The sequence below is a fragment of the Amphiura filiformis genome, chromosome 7, assembly GCF_039555335.1.
Source record: "Amphiura filiformis chromosome 7, Afil_fr2py, whole genome shotgun sequence".
Classification (NCBI taxonomy): Eukaryota; Metazoa; Echinodermata; class Ophiuroidea; order Amphilepidida; family Amphiuridae; genus Amphiura; species Amphiura filiformis.
In genome coordinates, this window is record NC_092634.1 from 2,823,109 (window position 1) to 2,845,269 (window position 22,161).

The 22,161-nt window shown below is 37.8% G+C and overlaps 1 protein-coding gene across 1 annotated transcript in view; it reads left to right on the forward strand.

Moving 5' to 3' along the window:
* Window positions 1-691: 691 nt before the first annotated feature.
* Window positions 692-22,161, forward strand: part of LOC140156626 (arylsulfatase J-like) — a 29,138-nt gene continuing 7,668 nt past the window's right edge. The window contains exons 1-6 of the mRNA XM_072179560.1: window positions 692-1,122; window positions 10,261-10,447; window positions 13,030-13,229; window positions 16,034-16,244; window positions 18,001-18,250; window positions 20,327-20,463. Of these exons, the coding sequence (XP_072035661.1) occupies window positions 793-1,122; window positions 10,261-10,447; window positions 13,030-13,229; window positions 16,034-16,244; window positions 18,001-18,250; window positions 20,327-20,463 (1,315 nt within the window). The 5' untranslated portion in view covers window positions 692-792. The remainder of the gene's footprint in view (window positions 1,123-10,260; window positions 10,448-13,029; window positions 13,230-16,033; window positions 16,245-18,000; window positions 18,251-20,326; window positions 20,464-22,161) is intronic.

Below are 22,161 nucleotides of genomic sequence, written 5' to 3' on the forward strand. Positions count from 1 at the left end.
ACACCCAATTGGGGATTTGGGCTACCAAATCGCTGGTCAGGCAAAAGGAAAAGGGACCTGGTTGACAAGAATGGAAATATCGATTTCTGCTGGTTGCTCTCGAGATAAAGTACTGAGTTTGACGTTTAAATAAAAATAAAATAAAAATAAATAAAAACGAAAATTCTGACAAAACTATAATATATATATAGACCCACACGATGTGCCGTACAGAGGTGGGAAATATCTTTCTTTAGCAAAATATATTAGTTTGAGACGCTAAAAAATGAATTCCGTAAAAAGCTCGCGGGCGAACTAAAGGCCTATAAAAATCAAAAATATCACACTAAAAGACAAAATTTGATGCTTAATTTTAACACCAGGATTTTAAAAAAATGGATATCCAAGCAGTATGTTTTTAACTGACATTACTGAAGAAAAAAAGGATATTGCTTTATATTTGACCGAGAAAATAAATTTTATAGCAAAAAGGTGTATCTCTGAATTGTGCTGATTTTAACATGTATCGATCGACTTTTAGCGCGACTATGCATTTCTAAAGAATCGGTTGTCCAGCGTTCTAGCTGGTTGGCAATAGATACAGACAGTCGTATTTGCATATCAATACCGAGGAAAGTGGGTTCGATGATAATCTATTCTCATCTTCTCTGGTTCGATGAACCCAAGGTGAATCAATGAGTGCTTCCTATATCTATTATGTTTTAGCATTTGTCACAGTTCGTTGTCAAAGTATTCGTTACCACTTTGCATCGTAGCCTTAAGACTAGAAGTTGTCATTTGTATTTTTAAACGATGTCAATTGTATTTTTCAGACTAGCAATTCTCGTTGCAGTACTTTCGGCTGTATACATCTGCCTAGAGCTGCTGCTGAAAGCACAAGAAGAGTCAACTTATATAGATACCGCTATAAATGGCAATAGAAGGTCGCCTCCGCATGTTGTCTTTATTCTTGTTGACGACTTAGGCTACAATGACGTGGGCTACAATGCCAAACTGCATGGATCAGCTATAAGAACACCCAATATTGACAAGCTAGCCTCTCATGGAGTCATATTAGATAACTACTATGTGCATAATGTATGCACGCCAACGAGAGCGCAACTTTTGACTGGACGCTATCCGGTAAGTTACAGGGCCGGTGGGACCAGAAGCCCGTGGGTATAGATGAATCCAATTGCACCTAGCTAGAGATACTCTAGCTATTAACAGAGAGTAGTTATTCTTGAGAGGGCACTCACCTCATTTGCATGGCAAAATTACCCGTCTCCTCTGCAGCCAATTTGGTTTCGCTCCATCGAAATCAAGCTGGTCACGGAGGAGACTACTTTCCTTGTGTTTGTTCATTTGTGTATGGAGAGCCCTTCTTGGAGTCCGTTTGGACTCAGGCTACGCTCTCAGCTAGAGTCCGACGCTGCATTGTACTAGAAACACCTTCTCTGTGAACTCGCTAGAGCAAGGAAAATAAAAACTGGTTTCATTACTATCTGTTTTTGAGCTTTTTTGCAGGTCTGCGACCATGGTGTTACCACAACTGTCTTTGCGTCATTAACATGTGCTGGAGTCTAGCACATGTCAACCAAAGTCCCGGATTTTAATAAGACAATAATGATTGACACACACACCAGGAAGTTTCTCATCCAAAAGAATGAGAAAATTTAAATTCTCACCATTTTGGCCGTTTCTCATCAAAATGTCCGTTTTCCCATCCAAAACTTCCTTTAGTGTATTAAGTTAGCTTAGGCCTATTGATCCTAAATTTGCTGGTAGGGTAATACTCGTTTTAGGGGGGTGTTTAAAAAAGTTGGCCACACATGCGTATAGGCCTACATTATCATACTTGAGTGCCCCTCCCCCCTCCCCGGTGAAATTTGAGACTGATTTGGTCACCGTCCTAAGCGTCCTTGCCCACACGAGTCGCCCAGGAGTAGGCCCTACCCGGCATTATTAATTATTAGTGGTTAGCCTCCCTAAATACAGTCGCGTATCGTGTTGTCAATTATCGTTACTTGTGTCCATGGATATGACCCCATGTATAAGTAGTCTTCATAGAATTCACACAGTCTATGCCATGTCATTTACGGATACAAAGAGGATAATAATGTTGAGGGCGCCCACAAAATCTTACACCGTCTTACACAATGTTCCAAGGCAAAGTTCAGTTTAATATTTACTCATCGTACAAATACAGACGTTTTATTATGTGATGATGTTGTCTGGATGGGTGGACAGTTGTCACACTGTGGAAAAACAACAACCGGGAATCCGCGTTCATTTACAAATAGCATTAAATTAGTATCACATAGTGGCCTCCGTGCAGTGGAAAACCTTAATTCTTTCATCAAAAAGAAATGAAAATGGCAAAAACAACCGGATCCACCTGTACGCCTATAAAATGGGCACAGAAATTTGTCTCAAATATGAATGAATTTTAAGAAACATACGGGATATGATGAACCAATGACCTGACGCCATGATAGTAGGATCTATTAGTCATTTTATAATACAATGTATATACCGTGTTGTCATAATACCAATATTTGACATAATATATAACGAGTAATATTTAGTATTGTAAATATGCAGTTCATATGCACAAACGAACACTGATCTTTATGATATTCAGGTTGTTGTACATCTCATATAACATGTCATATAGGAGGTCATATGTGTTGACCTTCTCCTATTGTATTTGTTCATCTGTGTATGGAGAGGATTAGCGCCATTAAAACTCCATCAGTATTTGGGCGTAGTTCAGTGAACTCACCAGATTGCTATTCCAAGTACTTTGATAAATACAGATAATATGTATTAATGGGTCGAGGCGATTGCATTGAAAAACTAATAAATTATTCATAACAGTTACGTAATCAATCGATAGTGCGGACACTTTTCATTTACAAACCACCAAAATTCGTAATCTTTTAGCGTTGGAAAAGAAACCACGTGAATAGAGTGTCATCCCCCAGCTATTAATCAGGAGGGTGAAAGTGCATATAGGAACAATGCCAAAAACTACGTCACGCCGGTCACGCTATTGTTCGACTTAAACTACATCATTCGCCATTTTGTAAGTATTAACGCATGATCGTTGCTTTGAAGTTTCCACCGGATAGTCTGTGGATAGCGCAAGAGCATGCTTTGACCATGCGCAAAAAAATTAATATCATGAAGATGTTTAAGATTGATTCTTAGATGTTTCAAAAATTACCGTCATATTGCATAGATTCATCAAAGAATGGTTTGAAGTACTAACCTTATTTAGTAATTTTAAAAAATCGGGAGAATTTTACAAAATCAATGTTTTTACCTGTCGGTATTACAACTCGTGAAACACATTAGTGATGTGCCTGGGTGACCTAATCTACTAACCTTTAACGTTTCCTCTATGAACTCTTAACCCTCCTGCAATATGGCGCCTATTGTCTAGAGTTAAACTACATCTTTCGGTGTGTTACGTAATACTACGATGCCTATCCCATTATATCGATCCCTGCTAAAATACAGGTTTACATTTACTATCCAGTCTCAACGCTGGACAACCGATTCTTTAGAAATGCATAGTCGCGCTAAAACTCGATCGATACATGTTAAAATCAGCACAATTCAGATATACACCTTTTTGCTACGAAATTAATTTTCTCGGTCAAATATAAAGCAATATTTTTTTTTCTTCAGTAATGTCAGTTAAAAACATTGTGCTTGGATATACATTTTTTTTAATCCTGGTGTTAAAATTAGGTATGAAATTGTGTCGTTTAGTGTAAGATTTATGAATTTTATAGGCCTTACATCCGTCCACGAGTTTTTTTCGGAATTCATTTTTTAGCGTTTCAAACTAATATAATTCGCTAAGGAAAGATATTTCCCACCTCTGTAAAGTACATCGTGTGGGTCTATCTATTATTGTTTTGTCAGAACTTCCGTTTTAATTTCACCTTTTTCACGTCATGCTCCTAAAATCTCAAACTCAGTACTTTATCTCGAAAGCAAACAGCATAAATAGTCGATAATTCCATTGATCTAATCCAGGTCTCTTCTGCATTGAAAGCAGGATTACTCGACGGGCGATTTTGTAGCCCAAATCTCCCATTTGGGTGCTTTGGTAAATTAAAGTGAATTTTGGATATTTGCTTCCGTGATCATGGTGATAGCCTGCAATGGCAAATATGGTTTCCATGATTATGTCGACCATTTTGTCTGTTTGTTTACCTAGGTTAGTCCGTATTAAGAGACGCACGTTGTAGGCCCTACTGTCCAAACCTACGTAAAATGAGTGTTGGCATTTTCATTACACCCTTCAGGCTTGTGTTCGGGTTTGTTTTTAATTTGACATGTAGGCCTATTTGTCATAATAGGCTATACTTTTTTAAATGTATAGCTATAACGTGCTATATAAATATTATACCGGTATGTAATATTATGTATAGGCCTATCGGGCGTGGGGTGGGTGCAGAGGTGTGTGAGGTGGGTAGTAGGGGGTGTATATAGGGAAACTTTGGGGTGGTACTCAACACATTTTAAATATGACTTTCAATGCAAGGCTCATTGTTGCCACAAATGTGGTTTTTTTTCTTTAGGTTATTTAATTGTTTTGTTTTTATAAACTTCCATGTTTAACCTTGTATTGTTATTCTAAAAGCAGTTTCAAACAAACACAAACAAAAGGCACCATACCCAGTCACCTTCATGACAATTGAAACACTAGGTCAAGTATTAACATCCAAGTTATTCTGTTTTTAGGCAAGCACTTTTAATTAATTGCTTGAACAGGTTTAAGTTAACAATGATAATGAATGGTTCTTATAAGGCACAATATCTTCCGATGAGGAACTCAAAGCGCGTAAAGCACGACATTTTTCAAACAAACATAAAACCATCAATTTACAAAAATTGGTTTTGAGCTGCCGTTTAAATACGGTAACGAAAGTCTGGGGATGTTACGAAGGTTATTTGGACCCGGGTATTTGGAAGTGTGTTCCAAACAGTTTATAAAATATACAGCGTAGTAGGGCCTATTTATGTTTTGTAAATGAAAGTTTTGTTTAAAATATTGCCCAATTGCATGTAAGATTGTTGATTTTTTTTACCAAATGCTGGGCAAAGTTGTTTTGAGAAGAAGCAAATTTCAACACATTAGGCCTGGGAATTTCTTTGCTATATTGAAGTTCTGGCAACACTGTAGCCATACCGGTCTTCATATCACTGCATATGGCACCCGGGGATATCGATTTACAATGCCTTGGATTTCACTCGTTGATTTTGAAAAATGTTCAGCCGGCAGTGAAAAAAGGTGGAATCAAAACGGAAATTCTGACAAAACTATGATATATCGCTCACGGTGATGCGCGTTAGAAAGTTGGGAACAATCCTTCGTTAGCCAACTATATTACTTTGAAAAGCTAAAAGATTGAACCAAAAAAAGGCTCGCGGGCAGAGTTGAAGCCTATCAAAATCTAAAATCTTACACTAAATGACTGAATTTCACGCCTAAGTTTAACACTAAGATTTGAAAAAAAATACAGTATGAAGCATTACATTTTTTCCTGACATTTACTGAAAAAATGAAAATTATTGCTTTTCATTTGGCCGAGAAAAAAAATTTTACACTGAAAAGGTGTAACTCAAAATTTTGTTCATTTGAATACCAAATTCGATCGTTTGTATTGCCTCATTAAATGACTGAGTGAGCCTTGTAGAACAATAAGAATCGGTAGTCCTGCGTTGAGACTGTATCTTACATTATCTTGCTGTATTTCAGCTAGAGCGCCAGACGACAAGCTTCCGGGTTTTTTTTTTTGGAGAACAATAGGCCTACCGTTACGTAAGATGAAGAAGAAGCCCGCCCTACTCATTATTTCATTGTACTTATTGCACTTTGCGGCCACACATTACGTAATCAACACAAAGCTTTTGTGAGGATTAGTGAGTGGATAAGAAATTGAGAGCGGAGGATACGAAGGACACGCCGATTGCTAGTTGTCAATCATGAATTGCCGCAACGTTTTAATATTTTACTGCATGGCATTCCGCAAGCACCAAGACAAATTATGCCGTATTTTTTCAAAGATCATCTCATATGAAGTAAGCTGAATGCGATCTGTACTTTTGTAACATTCCGATCGCTTTTGATCACCTATTATCGGCGAATTTGCCGACGTCTGAATTAGACCACGTCTGATTGCACCTCAATTACAGCCATTGCGGGGTCCCCGTCGGGTCCACCCCACTTGAAATGTGAAATGGTGCGTCCTTGGCGGGGATTTTAAACTGCATTCAATCACCCATGATTCTTTTGTCACTGTGCCTTTTGCAGGGGCGTAGCAAACATTTGGATAGGGCAGTGCTACGCCCCTGCAAAAGGCACAGTGACAAAAGAAAAGGGGTCCAAATGTTTGCTACGCCCCTGCAAAAGGCACAGTGACAAAAGTCCAGGGGTCCGGAGGTTAGGCTAGACTCCCTTGCCAGTCCTATAATACGCCGTGCCTATGTATAGTAAGGACTGGCTTACGCCATTTTGGATGTCAATGGGAAATACACACTTAACGATTTGTCAAGGTCAGAAATTTGAAAAAAAATCTTTAAAATTTCATCAATGTATATAAAATTGGTATCCACCTTATTGTGCTTGCTAATTAAAGATTCGGTTGAAATAAAATTAAGGATCGAATGCATTTTAGTGCCCAAAAAGGCAAAATTATCGTCAAAGTTCTGCCGAATTCTGCACCCTTGCGAAGGGTTCAGAATTCGAAATGGGAATAATAATATCCGATCTTTGCGATCAAAAACACAAAATTACAACTTTAAACATACTATTGGCAACAGACATTATTGACAAACAATATAGAATAGAACATTTGACGTCAACTTCTCAAAATATTGGAAAAATATGCTCACCAAACATTGGGAAAGTACGCAATCCAATTCTCATTCAAACGCGTGGGAAACTGAAAGTGCGTAATCCCGGCTGGGTTAGGCCCCGAGCAAAAGCGAAAATGAGATAGGGCAGATAAAGAAGATGTTAAAAGGGCCCACACTGCTCCTTGTCAATGGACCCGAGGCTCTTGCTCACTCTGACAATATCAGGGAACTTCTATTATTATCGGGAATTGCCTGTCACACATGATCGCACACAAGGTCGTAGGCAATTGGTCGGACCTCATCTGCCCAGAACATATTGACCCAGGTCAGCATACCGCCATATCCTTCCCGACATGTTTAGTAGCCAAGTCCGTAGAAGAGTGGATCCTCACACTATGTACACAAATTTACATTTGGCCACATTTTATTATACGATTAATACGAATTTATTAAACATGGTAACAATTTACAAATATTCTCTAGCAAATCGGTTATAGATGGAACTGGTAGGCATATTATAAATTCGGGATATTAAATATCTTCCTGACCAGCCAGATCTGCGCATGGTCAAAGACGAGTATCAGACCGACGCAAACTGGCTTAGTCTCCACATCAGCCAGTTTGGTTCCGCCCCTCCACAGGGAGCGGAACCTGTGTAGGAGACTCGGTCGTACCTGGTCGGACCTGATCTCTCCCCATCGATTGTGACCTATAATCCCCGACATTGCCTTTATGAACTCACATCCGCCTGACAATATCCTGCTAGGATTGAAAGCTCAGACCATTAACTAAATTTAAATATTATATTTGGTGGGCATGCTGGTCGGTGACACTTCTTTCAAATTGGTAGAATGGAAACAACGAAAATAAACTTTAATTGGAAATATTCATATATCATTTCTCATGGAAATGGAGTGACAATGAATAATTATGGGCTATTCCAGTTGGAAGCCATATACCCTCTACAGAAAACAATAACTTAATCTCCCACACTGGGAGTGCAGATTTCATATGGAGTCTAGTCACCCATTTGGGTAACCCAATTTGATATTCACACTCGGATACTCCCTGTGTGGAAGACTAAAGCCTTAATATAGGATTTCCCTCAAATTTTTATTTTGTTATTCTTTATTCAAAATGTTGAAGTAATATTAGTAATAACTGCCAGGAAGAGCTGCTGGCCATTTTAAGTTGAAATAATAAGCTAAAGTGAAAGAAACCCCACTGCCTATTTTGGCCATTTAACATGCAGTTCTATGGGACGACATATTATCATAATTTTTATATTATGATAATATGTCGAACTTTGCTCTGTTGATCTACAAAGACTACAAATTTGGCTGCTTCCGTTTAGGTGCAAGTTGGGACATGTAAACATTACAAATATGCAAAAATCAGGTTTGAAAAAAATTAACCAATTTCGTATTATAAGATCGTACATTATGGCTTTAAGGTCATGTCTTCCATTTCAACTGGAATAACCCAATAGGTGTTAGCATAGATTTCCATAAAAAAAAATAGTTAGTATCAGACCCCGGTAAAAGCTCACCTTCTTGTGTAGTGCAGTGGCTTTAGAAACATGTGAGACTTTGCGACCGAATTCTAAATTCAAACACGTTGCAAGCCGGGACTATTTTTCGTCGTTAATCTTTTTTCTGCCTCCGCCAGGAGGTAGTTTGATTTAAAATTGACACCTAAAATGCCGCACATTGCGCGGCATGCAAATTTATATTCTGACAACCCCGGCTGACAACTCACAGCGCTGCATACGAGATGTATGTGCTGTGCCGCGTTCAACGTACACACGGCATGTCATGATCATGATGATGTTGATGGTATGATACGCCTAGCCGCGCCTATGGCCGGCTAAGCTTCATTGCTGTTCAAATACATGTAGGCCTACTAAAGTATTGCAATTTAATTGCGTTGATATAATTCGGAATAATTCGTTTTAAAGTAGCCTATTTGCTTCCCCAATTCCCATGCGTGGTTGGTCATGTTGGTGGTATGTAGGCCCTATGTCAGTTTTTTACATTCTACTGAGTACTGTTGCAATATTTTTGCATGCATACCCATGACCGTTTCAAGACTATGACTGAGAAATTTGCTTTTTGTTTGTTAAGATAAAAATAAAATGCAAGAATCATCTTTCCCCACACAATACTTCTTACAAACAAGGTGTTGATATTGGCCCTTTCGATGCAAAACAAAGCACAAATGAAGGAAAGAAAACAAAACAATAATGTTTTTGATTTTTTATTCAATTAGGGCCTACACATATACAAAAAAAGTAATGGCCTATGAAAAGACCCCCTAAATATAGGCCTAATAGGCCTAATATTAATATTATTTTAGTCCTGAAAACAAAATACAATAAACAAGCATAAAAGAATCTGATACGAAAATGTGTTACTCTGAAACGTTACAATCGTAATTTTCAGTCAAAAAATCCACAAGAAATGACTCTTGATACAACTTAGGCCTATATTTAAAAAACAGAAACGACTGCCTGCATCTGGAAGGTCTTATTTCATACATCAGAATTATTGCAAGATGGCTTTAGGTGACCGTGGCCATTGGCTATTAAATGCACAAATTTAGATTTTCTTTCTATTTAAATAATACTATAGTATGTTAAAGCTTATGCCCTGTAGATTACCGGTACATTCGGTTCTTGAGATATGGCCTGTCAAAATGGCGCGAAACAAAAACAAAAATTGGCAACAACTTTCTTTTTATTTTCTATATTTTGACAAGTCCAGTTGCCAGATGATTTTCTAATTAGGCCTACATGCATGAATTATGCAAAGTAAAGATTTCAGATAATCAGATACAATTAAAAGAGCTATGGTACTGAGGCATGGTACATGGGTAGAACACACACTATAGGCCTACTACAAAATTACGGTTGCGTTTTGGCAAATTTCAATTTGCATAATTAATTAGGGCCACTTATTAGAAAAGTTGATTAGGGCCCTAATTAATTATGCAAATGGAAATTTGCCAAAGGCATCCATGGGTTTTATATCTTATTTTGTAGCCGATCTGAACATTTTACTTTGTATAATTCTTGCATATATAATTAGAAAATAAGGCCTACCTGACAACATTGCATAACAAAAATAAAAGAAAGTTGTTGTCAACTTCTTGGTTACGTGCCATTTTGACAGGCCATATTTTGGTAACCGAATATCCGATTAAAATAAAATTTTCAGTCTTGTAATCAGGAGAGAATGGGCTCACATATTTCAATCAAACAAAAATCTATATCCAATAGCGTTACCTTAAAGCTAGCATTATAAGTGTCTCCTTAACTAATAACAAAAGGTGCCCACTGGTATCCTGGAGGCATTGTCTTTTTTAAAGACATTTCTTGTTTTGCAATTATTCTTATAATTATAGATACGATATGGGTTACAACATCATGTGATTGATGTATCGCAGCCATCTTGTCTTCCATCAGATGAGGTTACATTAGCAGACGAATTACAAGATGTTGGTTACTCAACACACGCAGTTGGCAAATGGCATCTGGGGTTTTATAAGGAAGATTGTTTACCAACCAATCGAGGATTTGAAACATTCTTTGGTATGATATCATAACTATTTCAAACCAATCATTTCTCCCTTCCTCCATCTCTTTCTTTCTCCTCTCTCCATGCTCTTGGTCGACCGATATCTCATGATCATCTAGATATGCCATAGTCGATTTTATAAAATAGGGTCACTCCATATCATAATCAAGGAGCCCCCCCCACCTGACCCCCTCCGATTTGCTTTATATTTTATGTTGTACCTGTAAAAATATTAAAAACCTGCAAATTTGAGGTCTGTAGCTCTTACGGATTTTCTGTGGCAGCCATTTAAATTTGGAGTAGGGGGTCTAAATTTGGACCTAAAAGTTGCCCTTTAAATAAATTTCATCTTTGGGAGTCTGTGCCTTCTTGATAAAAAAAAGAGGGAGATCTGAAACCTTGTATACACACTAACTGCATGCCCAATGTGTCCAAAAGTAAAAATAAATTCTGTAATTGCGAGTTGTGTCACGGGGTCATTAAATATGCAAGAAAAAATGTAATGTTTTGTAAACTGGCAAGTTTAGCCCCCCTAAATTCACATTTTTTGTCAGATTAATTATTTTCTGTTGTCACTGATTTCCTTTTTATTAAGTTTGTCTTTTTACCTCTGTATGTGTATTTTTGGCTTCGTGGCGCAATCAGTTAGTGCGCTGTGACTTTTTTAAAGTCCCGCGCATGCCGACGTCCCGGGTTCGAAACCCACCCAAGCCTTCGTTTTATTTTTACTACATTTTTCCAGCTTGTGTTTTTGAATCATATTAAACTGGTCAAAAACCCGTATTACTTACAAAAGAGTTGCTTTTTTTTGTTTGTTTTTGATTTGATTGCCGGAGAATATTGTTAACTTATTCCTATTCCTTAACCATAATCCTCATAATCCTAGGGGTGGAGTTAGGGGGGGGGGCAAATTATTCAATTATGTCGAAAAGTAACTTTGTTAGGCCTATAATATTATGTTGTCAATCATTCCTAATTTTTAGAGTTTTTAAAGTACAAAATTCAAATTTCAAACGTTATTCTGATTTGTTCCCGGGATTTGTATGCCGAGAAAGATAGGCCTATATCATAATTATAATGAGCACATTTTGTACAGAAGCTTTCCCCACTCCATTAACAAACACCCCCCAATCACTACCCCTACACATATACAAAGGCCAACCGTAAGCAGTCATAGTTTGATGATCGATGAACTTGTTTTTCACCAAAAGACCGGAAAAATGCTGTTATCGTGCGGGAGCGCGAGATTTGAATGTTAACCAACCAACCGTCACACGCGCGAGATTTAAATATTAAAGGGCAGGTCTATTGCAAAAACAAGTTTATCTCTATTCGAAGAGAATAATTATTACATTACAAGTTGACACTTGTTGCAATTTTGTATGCGTATTTCTCCTGAAAAAGGAGAAATTGCGTGGGTAAAGTTCAGCCTCGTACGTGTTCTCCCCCCCCGTTTGAAGCGTACGTGTTCTCCCCCGTTTGGCTGATGACGTAGGTAAATTAAGCGGACACTATATCATGCTCTCATCATACAGACAATCACAATCACTTTGACAAGTTTGGCATTAGCAACAATGAGTTGTACTATCATTTACCATAACAATGCTGCATAACAATATGCAGACTATTGTTCTCATTTCGGAAACAAAGCCCACACAGTATTGTTACTATGCGTTTGCTTTGTAATATTTCATCCAACTGAAACTATTATTAACTATTATAGCTGCAATATACAGGGAAATCAGATACATGAGTTTATGGACTTGCTTGTCTCAGATTGATCACGCTGAAATTCTAAGCTCAAATAATTTTTCTCATGATATTGATATACATATGAATTTTAATATTATAATTTACTAATATATAAAGAAAGAAGCGGCTGATTTTATCCATATGTTTAAAAACCATTAAATTTGTAATACTTAATTCAGACTTTTTTTCTGTGAACAACAACAGTATACGTTCTGTGCATTGAGAATGTTTATAGTTCCTTCTTGCAAAGCAGGCACAGTCATTTCATGACGTTAACTTTTTTCTATGTCAAACTCAAATTTGTCTCGTTCGAAGGAACTCATCGCTTAAGTTGGTTTTTGCGGAATATCTCATTTTATATTAATTTCTAAAAAAAAGAGTCATTTTCATTGTCCTCATAATAGCTTGGCAATGATATGATGTTGTCCGACCAATATAAATGACTTTTTAATAGGCTGGGCCAAGTTGTTCCGTGTGTCTGTGGTGGGGTAAATAATCCTCCTTTGTTTTCCCTCGGATCAACATACACGTACAAATGATGCATGGTGGAATATGCTGATTTTCAGACACCGGAAGTAAAATTGCGCTTTTATAGAAAAATGGCAATTTCTTCGCACATACGAGTCTCACCTTTCCACACATAGGTGGGTAAAATTATCGCATATATTAATATCATAGTGGGAAGGTTTAACATAACTGTACAAGTTCACCATAGTTTTCAGTCGTGACTTTTAATATTTTAATATCATTTTTAAAATGTAAATTTACTACAGGATTAAGTGTAGGCCCCTACTTTGTTCTATTTGTCTGAAATTCAATTTCATATCATATCGCATTTTCTCAGGTATGTACAGTTCCACAATGGATCATTACACCTACTTAAGACATGACACTTTCCCAAATCACAAGATATCAGGATTGGATCTTCATAATGACACTGTACAGAGTTTTGATCCAGCCTGGGACGGTAGTGGTCACTATTCAACGGAGCTCTTGACAAGAGAAGCTCAAAAGGTGATAAAACGACATGCTACGTATGAAAAGGTAAAAATTCCACAAAGACTACATAACTACTAGTATATTACGCTACAAGTACAAATGGGCTATTCCGGAAAATAAGTGCACACCCCCTATAGAGGAGTAACTTTGAAACTATTATGCAAAAGAAAATGGGACTCCATTTTGACGATACTTCCCCCCTTTTAAGATCAGCGGATGGGGATCGAACCCACGCCGCGCCGTTATCATGCATACAGCATCGGCCTACTTCCAGCGCCTTAGACCGCTCGGCTACCTGCATTACGTTGGTATGGTATCTGTCAATGAGTTGACCATATCACCAGGCTGTCATTATAGCTAGAGGCAGTATATGGCCCACATGGGTCAGTGAGTTACACACAAATGACCTTGTGTGGTATTGGTTCCCAGGATGTGAGTTTTGCCTGAGGCAATTTGTGGTTAAATGTTGATTCCTCACTACAAGAGTTATTACCGTCGATTTGGTTGAAAAGGGAGGCGAGACGTGATCAAATCTCTCCAGGTAACAAAACGTAATGTGACTTGTTGTAGCCATCTTGAAACTTTTTTGAACATATTAATCGTAACTTTATGCCACACAAGCAAAGACAGAAAATGTGCCATATTTTGGAATTTTATCTGCTTAAAAATATTAGTGTTTATTATAGCGCTTAATTGTTGATATTTGCGTGTTCAACATACATAAATAAGACAATACATGGGCCTATATACATGCACAATACATTATCGATTTTGACTCTCCGGACTGCCCGGGCGGACTGCACGTGGCTATATAGATCAGTATATGGAGCCAACCATTTTTTTTTATAAACGTTCGGGGGTTTTCCATTTATATAAAAAAAATTGACATTAGACCCCAAATTTTATTTCAGAAAATAAATGATTAGATTACAATAAAAACGAAACAATAATCTTTGGCGAGGTCTAATGTAATTTTTACATAGAATTGTCAACATTTTTTTCTGCCCTCATTTACACTAAATTTAAAAAAATACTTTGAAGTGCATGTATAAAATTTAAATCTAAATTCTCTGCCTCCTAAACCACATAAACTATAGCACGCTTGGGTAACACGAATCGTTATATATGATGTACAGCTAATATTTATATATTCTTTTATTACATGGGATGCTTCAGTGTTTACACAAAAAATATTTCCTTTAAAACAGTAATAATAACTAGAGATAATTTGCGCTCACAGAGCGCAAACAATCGCAAGGCATGTAACCCTTTAATGACCTTTTTACCTGAGCTTTGACCTTAATGTTTCCCGGATCACAAGGTATGTTGTCACCGAAATTGATCCCCATACCCCTTACAGAAAATGAAATTAGGGTATAAGATTTGATCCCAGATAACTTTGACTATATAAATGACTGTTTCATGTCCGACCAAATCACGACCATCGGCCCGAGAGCGCCGTTCAAATAAGTTAGAATAATTTTCGGCAATTTGGCGGCCATTTTGAATTTTTTGGTATAAGGCAGCCATTTTGGATTTTCATCAACTATGTAAATGACTTTTTCATGTCCACAGACATATTCATAGACACCCAAATCACCACCATCGGCCTGATAATAAATAAGTTCAAATAAGTTTGCCTAAAATTCACCATTTTGGCCGCCATTTTGAATTTTGGAACATAAGGAAGCCATTTTGGATTTTGTAAACTATCTAAATGACTTTCGCAAGTCCATAAACATATATTTAGACACCAAAATCACCACCATTGGCCTTAGAATACATTTTTATTAATTTTGACCATTGTGGGGCACCCCCGGAAAAATCTCTTTGGACACATTTTTAAATAAAGTGGACTACGGGAGCGTGTTCTACGCAACATTTCAGTCTATAAACCGTATCAAAGTGAACACTATTTCCCATCCGCGCGTGAATGAGAGCCCGACTAATTGGGGAGGGTTGGAAAAGATTTCTTGAAGTATAGTGAATCCAGCACCTTTTGGCGGCATAATAAGTTTATGGTACCAATGCGCGCTAAGTGCGCGAAAAACTTTGCCATATTGAAGCTAAACTGGTGAAATATGGTGCAAAAGTGGAATAAATTCGCGCGAAGGGGCACTTTGGGGGCTAAAATGGCCAAATATGAGGTTAATTTGGTCAGAAACCAACATACAGGCGTCAACATAGGGGGGGGGGTGATTGTATAGGCCTTCCCCCAGTAAAATATTGGCATTCCCCGGGATCTACGCCTATGCATGGATTCATTTTTTACTCTCAGTCATATCAAAATTAATGCAGTTTACTTCCGTCTTTCCTTCAATACTTAGTGTGTCCTCCATCACTGTTCGCAACTGCTGTAATGCAACGTTGCATGCTTCTGACGTGGTGTCTTATTTCTTCTTGGTCAATGCTGTTCCACTTTCTCAAAAGGATGCGGCGCAAACACTCTAGGGTTGTGTCTGGCTTGATGAATTTGTTAGCCATCTTCTTCAGAGTGTCCCATTCTCCATTGGGGGTTCAAGTCTGTTTTCATCGATTAATCAACCATGCGAAAAACATAATGGTTTAAATTTGAATGAAAATGGCGCGCACAATAAAGCATGTACCGCACCCAGTATTCTATGCAGAATCATTTGGAGACTTTTGACATCCGACCCTTTACCATTAAACTACTTAAAACTTTTTCAATAAATGAGGTGTCAAAATTCACGGTATATATTCAGTGAGTTTATTAATTGGAACAATACTCTTTGGTTTTTAAATCATGGCGACGTTTTCAAGTGTTACGATACTTTTTTGAGCAGTGTAGTTAATTTTAAATATTTATGTTTGTTGGTTTTATTTTGTAGCCTTTATTCCTGTACCTGTCATATATGGCTATACATGATCCAATACAAGTACCAGAACGCTACAAAGAGCCCTATAAAGACATAATAGCTAATGAACAACGACTAACCCTAGCAGGTATGATAAACAGCTTGGATGAAGGTGTAGGCAATTTGACTGAGACACTGAAAGAATCCGGTCTTTATGATAATACCATTATCATCTTTTCTACTGGTAAGCCTTTGAAATTGTAAATCTTGACTTGCAAGTTGTATGCCTACCCCAGGAAAATGTAACTGAAGGAATTAAAATGTTTTCTCAAAATCACTTTCCATGGACTTGGGTGGCTTTTGTATTCATGTATTCATTAGGACAAGTGGAGCATGTTAAGAATATGTACACAATTAATGGTCACTTTGAACTTTGAGGGCTCATGATGCATCCTAATATTGACCCATACCCGGTACCTGATTTTATGCATTTTTGACGGCCATTTTGAAATTTTAAGATCAAGGCGACCATTTGGATTTTTAAAGTTCTTCAGTTGAATTTGTCATGTCAGAAAACATAACTACAATTTTAACCTTTTTTTTTCTTTGAACAAGTTCATTTGGATTGTTAAATTTCACTGTTGACACATTTCTTTTTGTACAAATCCAATAAAAATGAAGATGTTAAACTCACATTTTAGTGACGTTTCACCACTACACTAGTGGTTTCATCAGACTGGCAACTCATCACATCTGACTACTTCCTTTTATAGTCACTGAGGAAGTGGACAGACAGAAAGAGGAGTCCAATATCCGCGAAGCGTTATCTGGCTGCGGTTATCCAGATTGGTCAATTAAAAAGTCAAACAAAATAGAGCCACTCCAAAAACAAAGTCTAACTCAAAGAATAACGATGACAGTGAAAAGTCGAAAGGCATGGTGGTAGTTCCCTATGTAGAGGGACTATCTGGAGCGAGTTTCAAGAGTTTTCAAAAAACATGGTTTTTCTACTGCTATGAAACCCCACCGTACCATCCGCAGTATGCTTGTTCACCCGAAGGACAAACTCCTCCCGCAACAAAAAGCAGAGGCGATCTATGAAATCCCCTGCGGGGACTGTGCTGGCACTTACATCGGAGAAACTGGCCGTCCTTTCGGCGTTCGCCTCAAAGAACACCAAAAAGAGGTGGAGAAATTTGAAACTAAGCCCTACACACGAGCCAGCCGCAAGTCATCAATTACAGACATTCACAAGTCAGCTATCACCGATCACGTTGCCTCGACAAACCATTCCATCAATTGGGAGGACTCAAAAGTCATCGATAGAGAAGCTGACAAGACCACCAGATGATTGAAAGAAGCCATCTGGATTCGCCGAAAAGGAAAAGACACTCTAAACAAGGACGAGGGGGCCTACTCACTCAACAACTTCTTTGACCAACTCATCACGCCCTCTATAGCGGTTCCTGTTGCCTATAAAAGGAAGCAGTCAGGTGTGATGAGTTGCCAATCTGATGAAACCACTATAGCGTAGTGGTGAAACGTCACTAAAATGTGAGTTTAACATCTTCATTTTTATTGGATTTGTACAAAAAAGAAATATGTCAACAGTACAATTTTAACCGTTTTAGTAAAAATGCACCTGGCCAGAAGTGCGTTGACCTTTGTCACGTTTCTGACCATAACTCCGTAACCATAAAGGTTGCACATATGACAAACTATATGACCAGGGGAGTACTTTGGTATACTTTTAAAAAGAATTGGGATCATGTATAATTTTGACCCCTGTTTGACCTTAATTGGCCCCTACCATAATGCCTGACACTTTGAAGAGGGCAGCCCAAGCCAAATTTGTTCAGTACCTTTCAGACATGCCAAAAACACTTTCAAACCTTTGTTCTAAGACTTGGTCACGAATTATTAGCATTCTTCGTCTACTTAACAGGGGTTGTTTCGTCGCCTAAATGCCCAAGGCTTATAAATTAACCATTTTCTTTCAGATAACGGTGGATCTGTTCAATATTCTGGAAATAATTGGCCTTTCCGAGAATCCAAAAACACTCTTTATGAGGGAGGTGTCCGTGGAGTTGGATTTATTCATAGTCCGTTATTACCTGATCCAATCAAAGGTACCACTAGCCATGCGTGGATCCACGTCACTGATTGGTTCCCAACCATCCTTTCGGGCCTAGCTGGAAGAGACACCATGACAAAAGCGATAGATGGAATTGATGTTTGGAAAGCAATTATGTAAGGAAACGGTTTAATGAAGCATGTTCTTGTTAGAGTTAAATGGCGTATATCCTTTGCCATGAGAAATGTCAGTGACCGTGGTGGTTAAGGGATCTGGAATGAGCGTTTTGAGCGTTTCGATAGTATTTTTGTGAGACATGAGAGCACATCAGACATATCGAATTGCATTCTGAATACGAAGAATGTCTTTCTGATATCAAATAAATTTCATTTTTTGAAATTCACGAAAGTTGTTCACTGGAGATAGTTCGTACCCCTGCGAGGTGTTGATTTTGGGCTGCGGGTCTCTCCTAATGTGGATTGCTTCACGGATTTTCCTTGTATCAGCGATCCACATTAGGAGAGACCCGCAGCCCAAAATCAACACCTCGCAGGGGTACGAACTATCTCCAGTGTACAACAGCTTGCTGAAATCAGTGAAACCAACTGGCAACTCTAGTACAAGATCTTCTAGAAACACTGATCTCAGCAGCATCTCACACACCATTACCCACTGAGGAAGGAACCAGTTGGTTCCGAAATATTTGGGAAAATAACCTGGTGAGTGCAGTTGAAAGTTGTAATCTTTTTACTTCTTGTTTACTACCTGCATGTATGAACGTACACAATTGTATAACTTATTTTGGATAATTCGGGTATGCTAAATTCAAAAATGTTGTCTGCCAAGCTATATTCGAACCTCGCGATCCTTAAAAAAGACCCCGAAAACCCCTACATGATCATACAGGGGGTAAAAATTAAACATGCTCCAAATTCCCCCCAAAACATGTCAAATTATTCGTCTGGGCCTAAGGACCACAAAATGTAACGGACATATATTTACAAAGTTATGAGGCTCAACAGGTTAAAGGTCCATTTGCATGTTGTACAGGGGTGGAAAATTAAAGATGCTCAGATTTTCGTAAAAATGGATGCAAACTGTTCCTCAAGTTCACGGGATTCAGGAAAAGAATACTTTCTACTATCGCGATATGAAGTTCAGAAGATAGATGATAAATAAGTACAAATGTCATAGAATCCCGTGGAATCCTACATATCTTTTAACTCGTTGCTGTGTAACATACTAACTAGACATCGCAGCCCAGTGCAAACTAAACTTTTTCTGAAACCTCTAAGCTAGGTGAACAACTTGCCTCAACTTTTACGAAAATCGGAGCAACTTTGACTTTTTACCCATAACTTTACCTTTTGTGCCCCATAACTTCTTAACTATAGGTCTTACGCATACAAACTTTACATTTCTGGGGCCCGTGGGGCCAGACGAATAATTTGACATGTTTGAAAGTGTTATTGGAATAAAAGTATTTTGGAGGTCTTATTGAAGGTCATGGTCTCAAAATACTGCTTGGCAGACAACAGATTCGAGTTCAGCATACCCAAATTAACAAAAATTAGCTGGATGCCAACTTTTACGTAAATTTGCCGGTAGGAGCGCGATTTTCCCCAAATAGAACCAGTCTATCAGACCATGGGCAAGCTCCATGCAGCAATCTAGGAGATATTTTTTAACCACAAACCTGTCAGCAATCTCTAAATTTTCATGGATTATCATTTCTATTCTACCTTTGCTTATGTTGTATTCTGATCATATTTGGATAGTCCTGTCCTTTGTGAAGTTGTAACGCTCCTCTCTTTAGATAGATTACAATCGATCTACAACTTTGGCTCTCACACTAGGACCCACAACATGCTCATCTATCAGGGCACAGTTATTGAACTATGCAATTGGGATGAGGTCATCGTGGTCCACAGTGTCAGTTCGCTAGTGTCACCTAACGGGAGCTTGCGTCACATGCCGATGTTAGTAAAAAAAAAGGTTATGTGCTATACGCTCTAACCCCCTCATTTTTTAATTGTATTTTCGTTTCTTTCTTCAGAATGTAAAAACAAAAATCAAAGATTTTAAAAGCTACGCGTGCGCCGTGGACAAACCTTGGTTTTTTTCTCTTGACCTCGTGTTAACAACATTATTTCACAAGTGTCACAGCAGAATTCAAATCTTTACCAATCGATCAGACCAGTGATCCATTTATTGCTAATTAAATGTAATTAATAATCATTTATTTGATACAGCTCCAACAGCACCTCTCCTAGGAAGGAGCTTCTTCACAGCATTGATCCTATTTCATGGCCCAAACTCACAGGAACAGCAGCTCTACAGATGGGAGATTGGAAATTACTACTGGGAAATATATGTCTCTTACGTGACGGTCAGTATTAAAACTCATCATTTAACCCACATTTCTCTTTGATATCTTAAATTCTGAATCTATGATTGGTTGCAATTATTGATTAAAAATCGGTCTTTTGTTATTTCAAATCGGCATAATTACAAAATACACTGCACCAGTGTAGTCTTTGTAAAAATTCCTTTTTTTTTCGAGGGGGGGGGATTCAACAGTTGAATAATAACTCAACAGTTGAGTAATAATTACTGACAGTGGTGTTCGTCGTTTTACAAAGAAAAATGGTGTGCTAACATAATGTGAAGAAATGGGGTTCGGGGCCGAGCGGCGATGGCGGGTGGACGTTTGGGGCCAGTGGAAGACCCCGAGAGATCTAATTGCTCCAAATGAAAAGTGATTCAGACTGCACACATAAATTTAACGGATCAAGTTATTCTTTTGTGTTCTTTTCATAAAATCACAATAACACTGCATATAAGTACTTTAATAACTGTCACCTGTTAAATGGTAGTCTATAATGCTACGACAACTTCCAGTTTGAGATTTCAGTAAGGGTCGGTTCATAGTGCATATTCGAAGACGAATATTCGGCTTCGAATACTTTTTGTGACGTCAAAATATATACGGCAACGAATAAAATATGAGTTGAACCGGATTAAATATCGCGCAACTGATAGCGAGATACTATTGATTATATGAAAGGCTCGAGGTCACCTGAATATCGTTCGACGAACGATGATTTCAAAAATCCCCAATGAAAATTAAAGGATCTGGAATGAGCGTTTTGAGCGTTTCGACAGTATTTTTGTGGGACATGAGAGCACATCAGACATATCAAATTACAGTATGAATACAAAGAATGTCTTTCTGATATCAAATAATTTTCATTTTTAGAAATTCACGATATATAATACAAATTTTATGACAAATTATTAGAATGTGATATTTTTCACATATTGATATATAACAGTCCTCGAAGTAAATATTATAAATCTAATGATATTTTCTTACAGTGTATGTAGTTGGGAGGAAAAGCCGGCAATCAATTGAAAATTTTGCCCTTTCATATTGAAGATATGGATTTTTTCCCAAAAAGACCTATTTTTTTTGGTGTTTTGGGGAAAAAAATCCATATCTTCAATACGAAAGGTCAAAATTGTCAATTGATTGTCGGCTTTTCATCCCACCTACATACACTATAAGTATAAATCATCAGATTTATTAAGTTACTGTTAAATATCAAAATATCAATTTTTAATCATTTGCCATAAAATGTGTATTTCATTGCGAATTTCAAAAATCAAAATTATTTGATATCAGAAGGACATTCTTCGTATTCTGAATCCTATTCGATATGTCTGATGTGCTCCAATGTCCCACAATAAATAGACCTACTGTCCAAACGTTCATACCCCATCCCTTAACCTGCCCAGTTGTCAAATACGCCTGGATAGTTCCAACACGTGTAGTTCCAACATGGCTGATAACGAACTGAAAGAAAATGCTTTGGGCGCACACCACTAAATAATCTTCCCATTGAAATACGTGTAAAAACACCGGTTTTCTTTGCTCATTTTGAGGCCTTTTGGGCTCGTTTAAAATTTTTTATGATGACCAGTCGATTGTAAATCGATGAAAGTTTAACATATGTTTCAATGTATAGGGTCCTTCCACCTCGTTTTCCCGCTACGAGGCCGCGAACAGCGCCCTCACTGTTTTTGA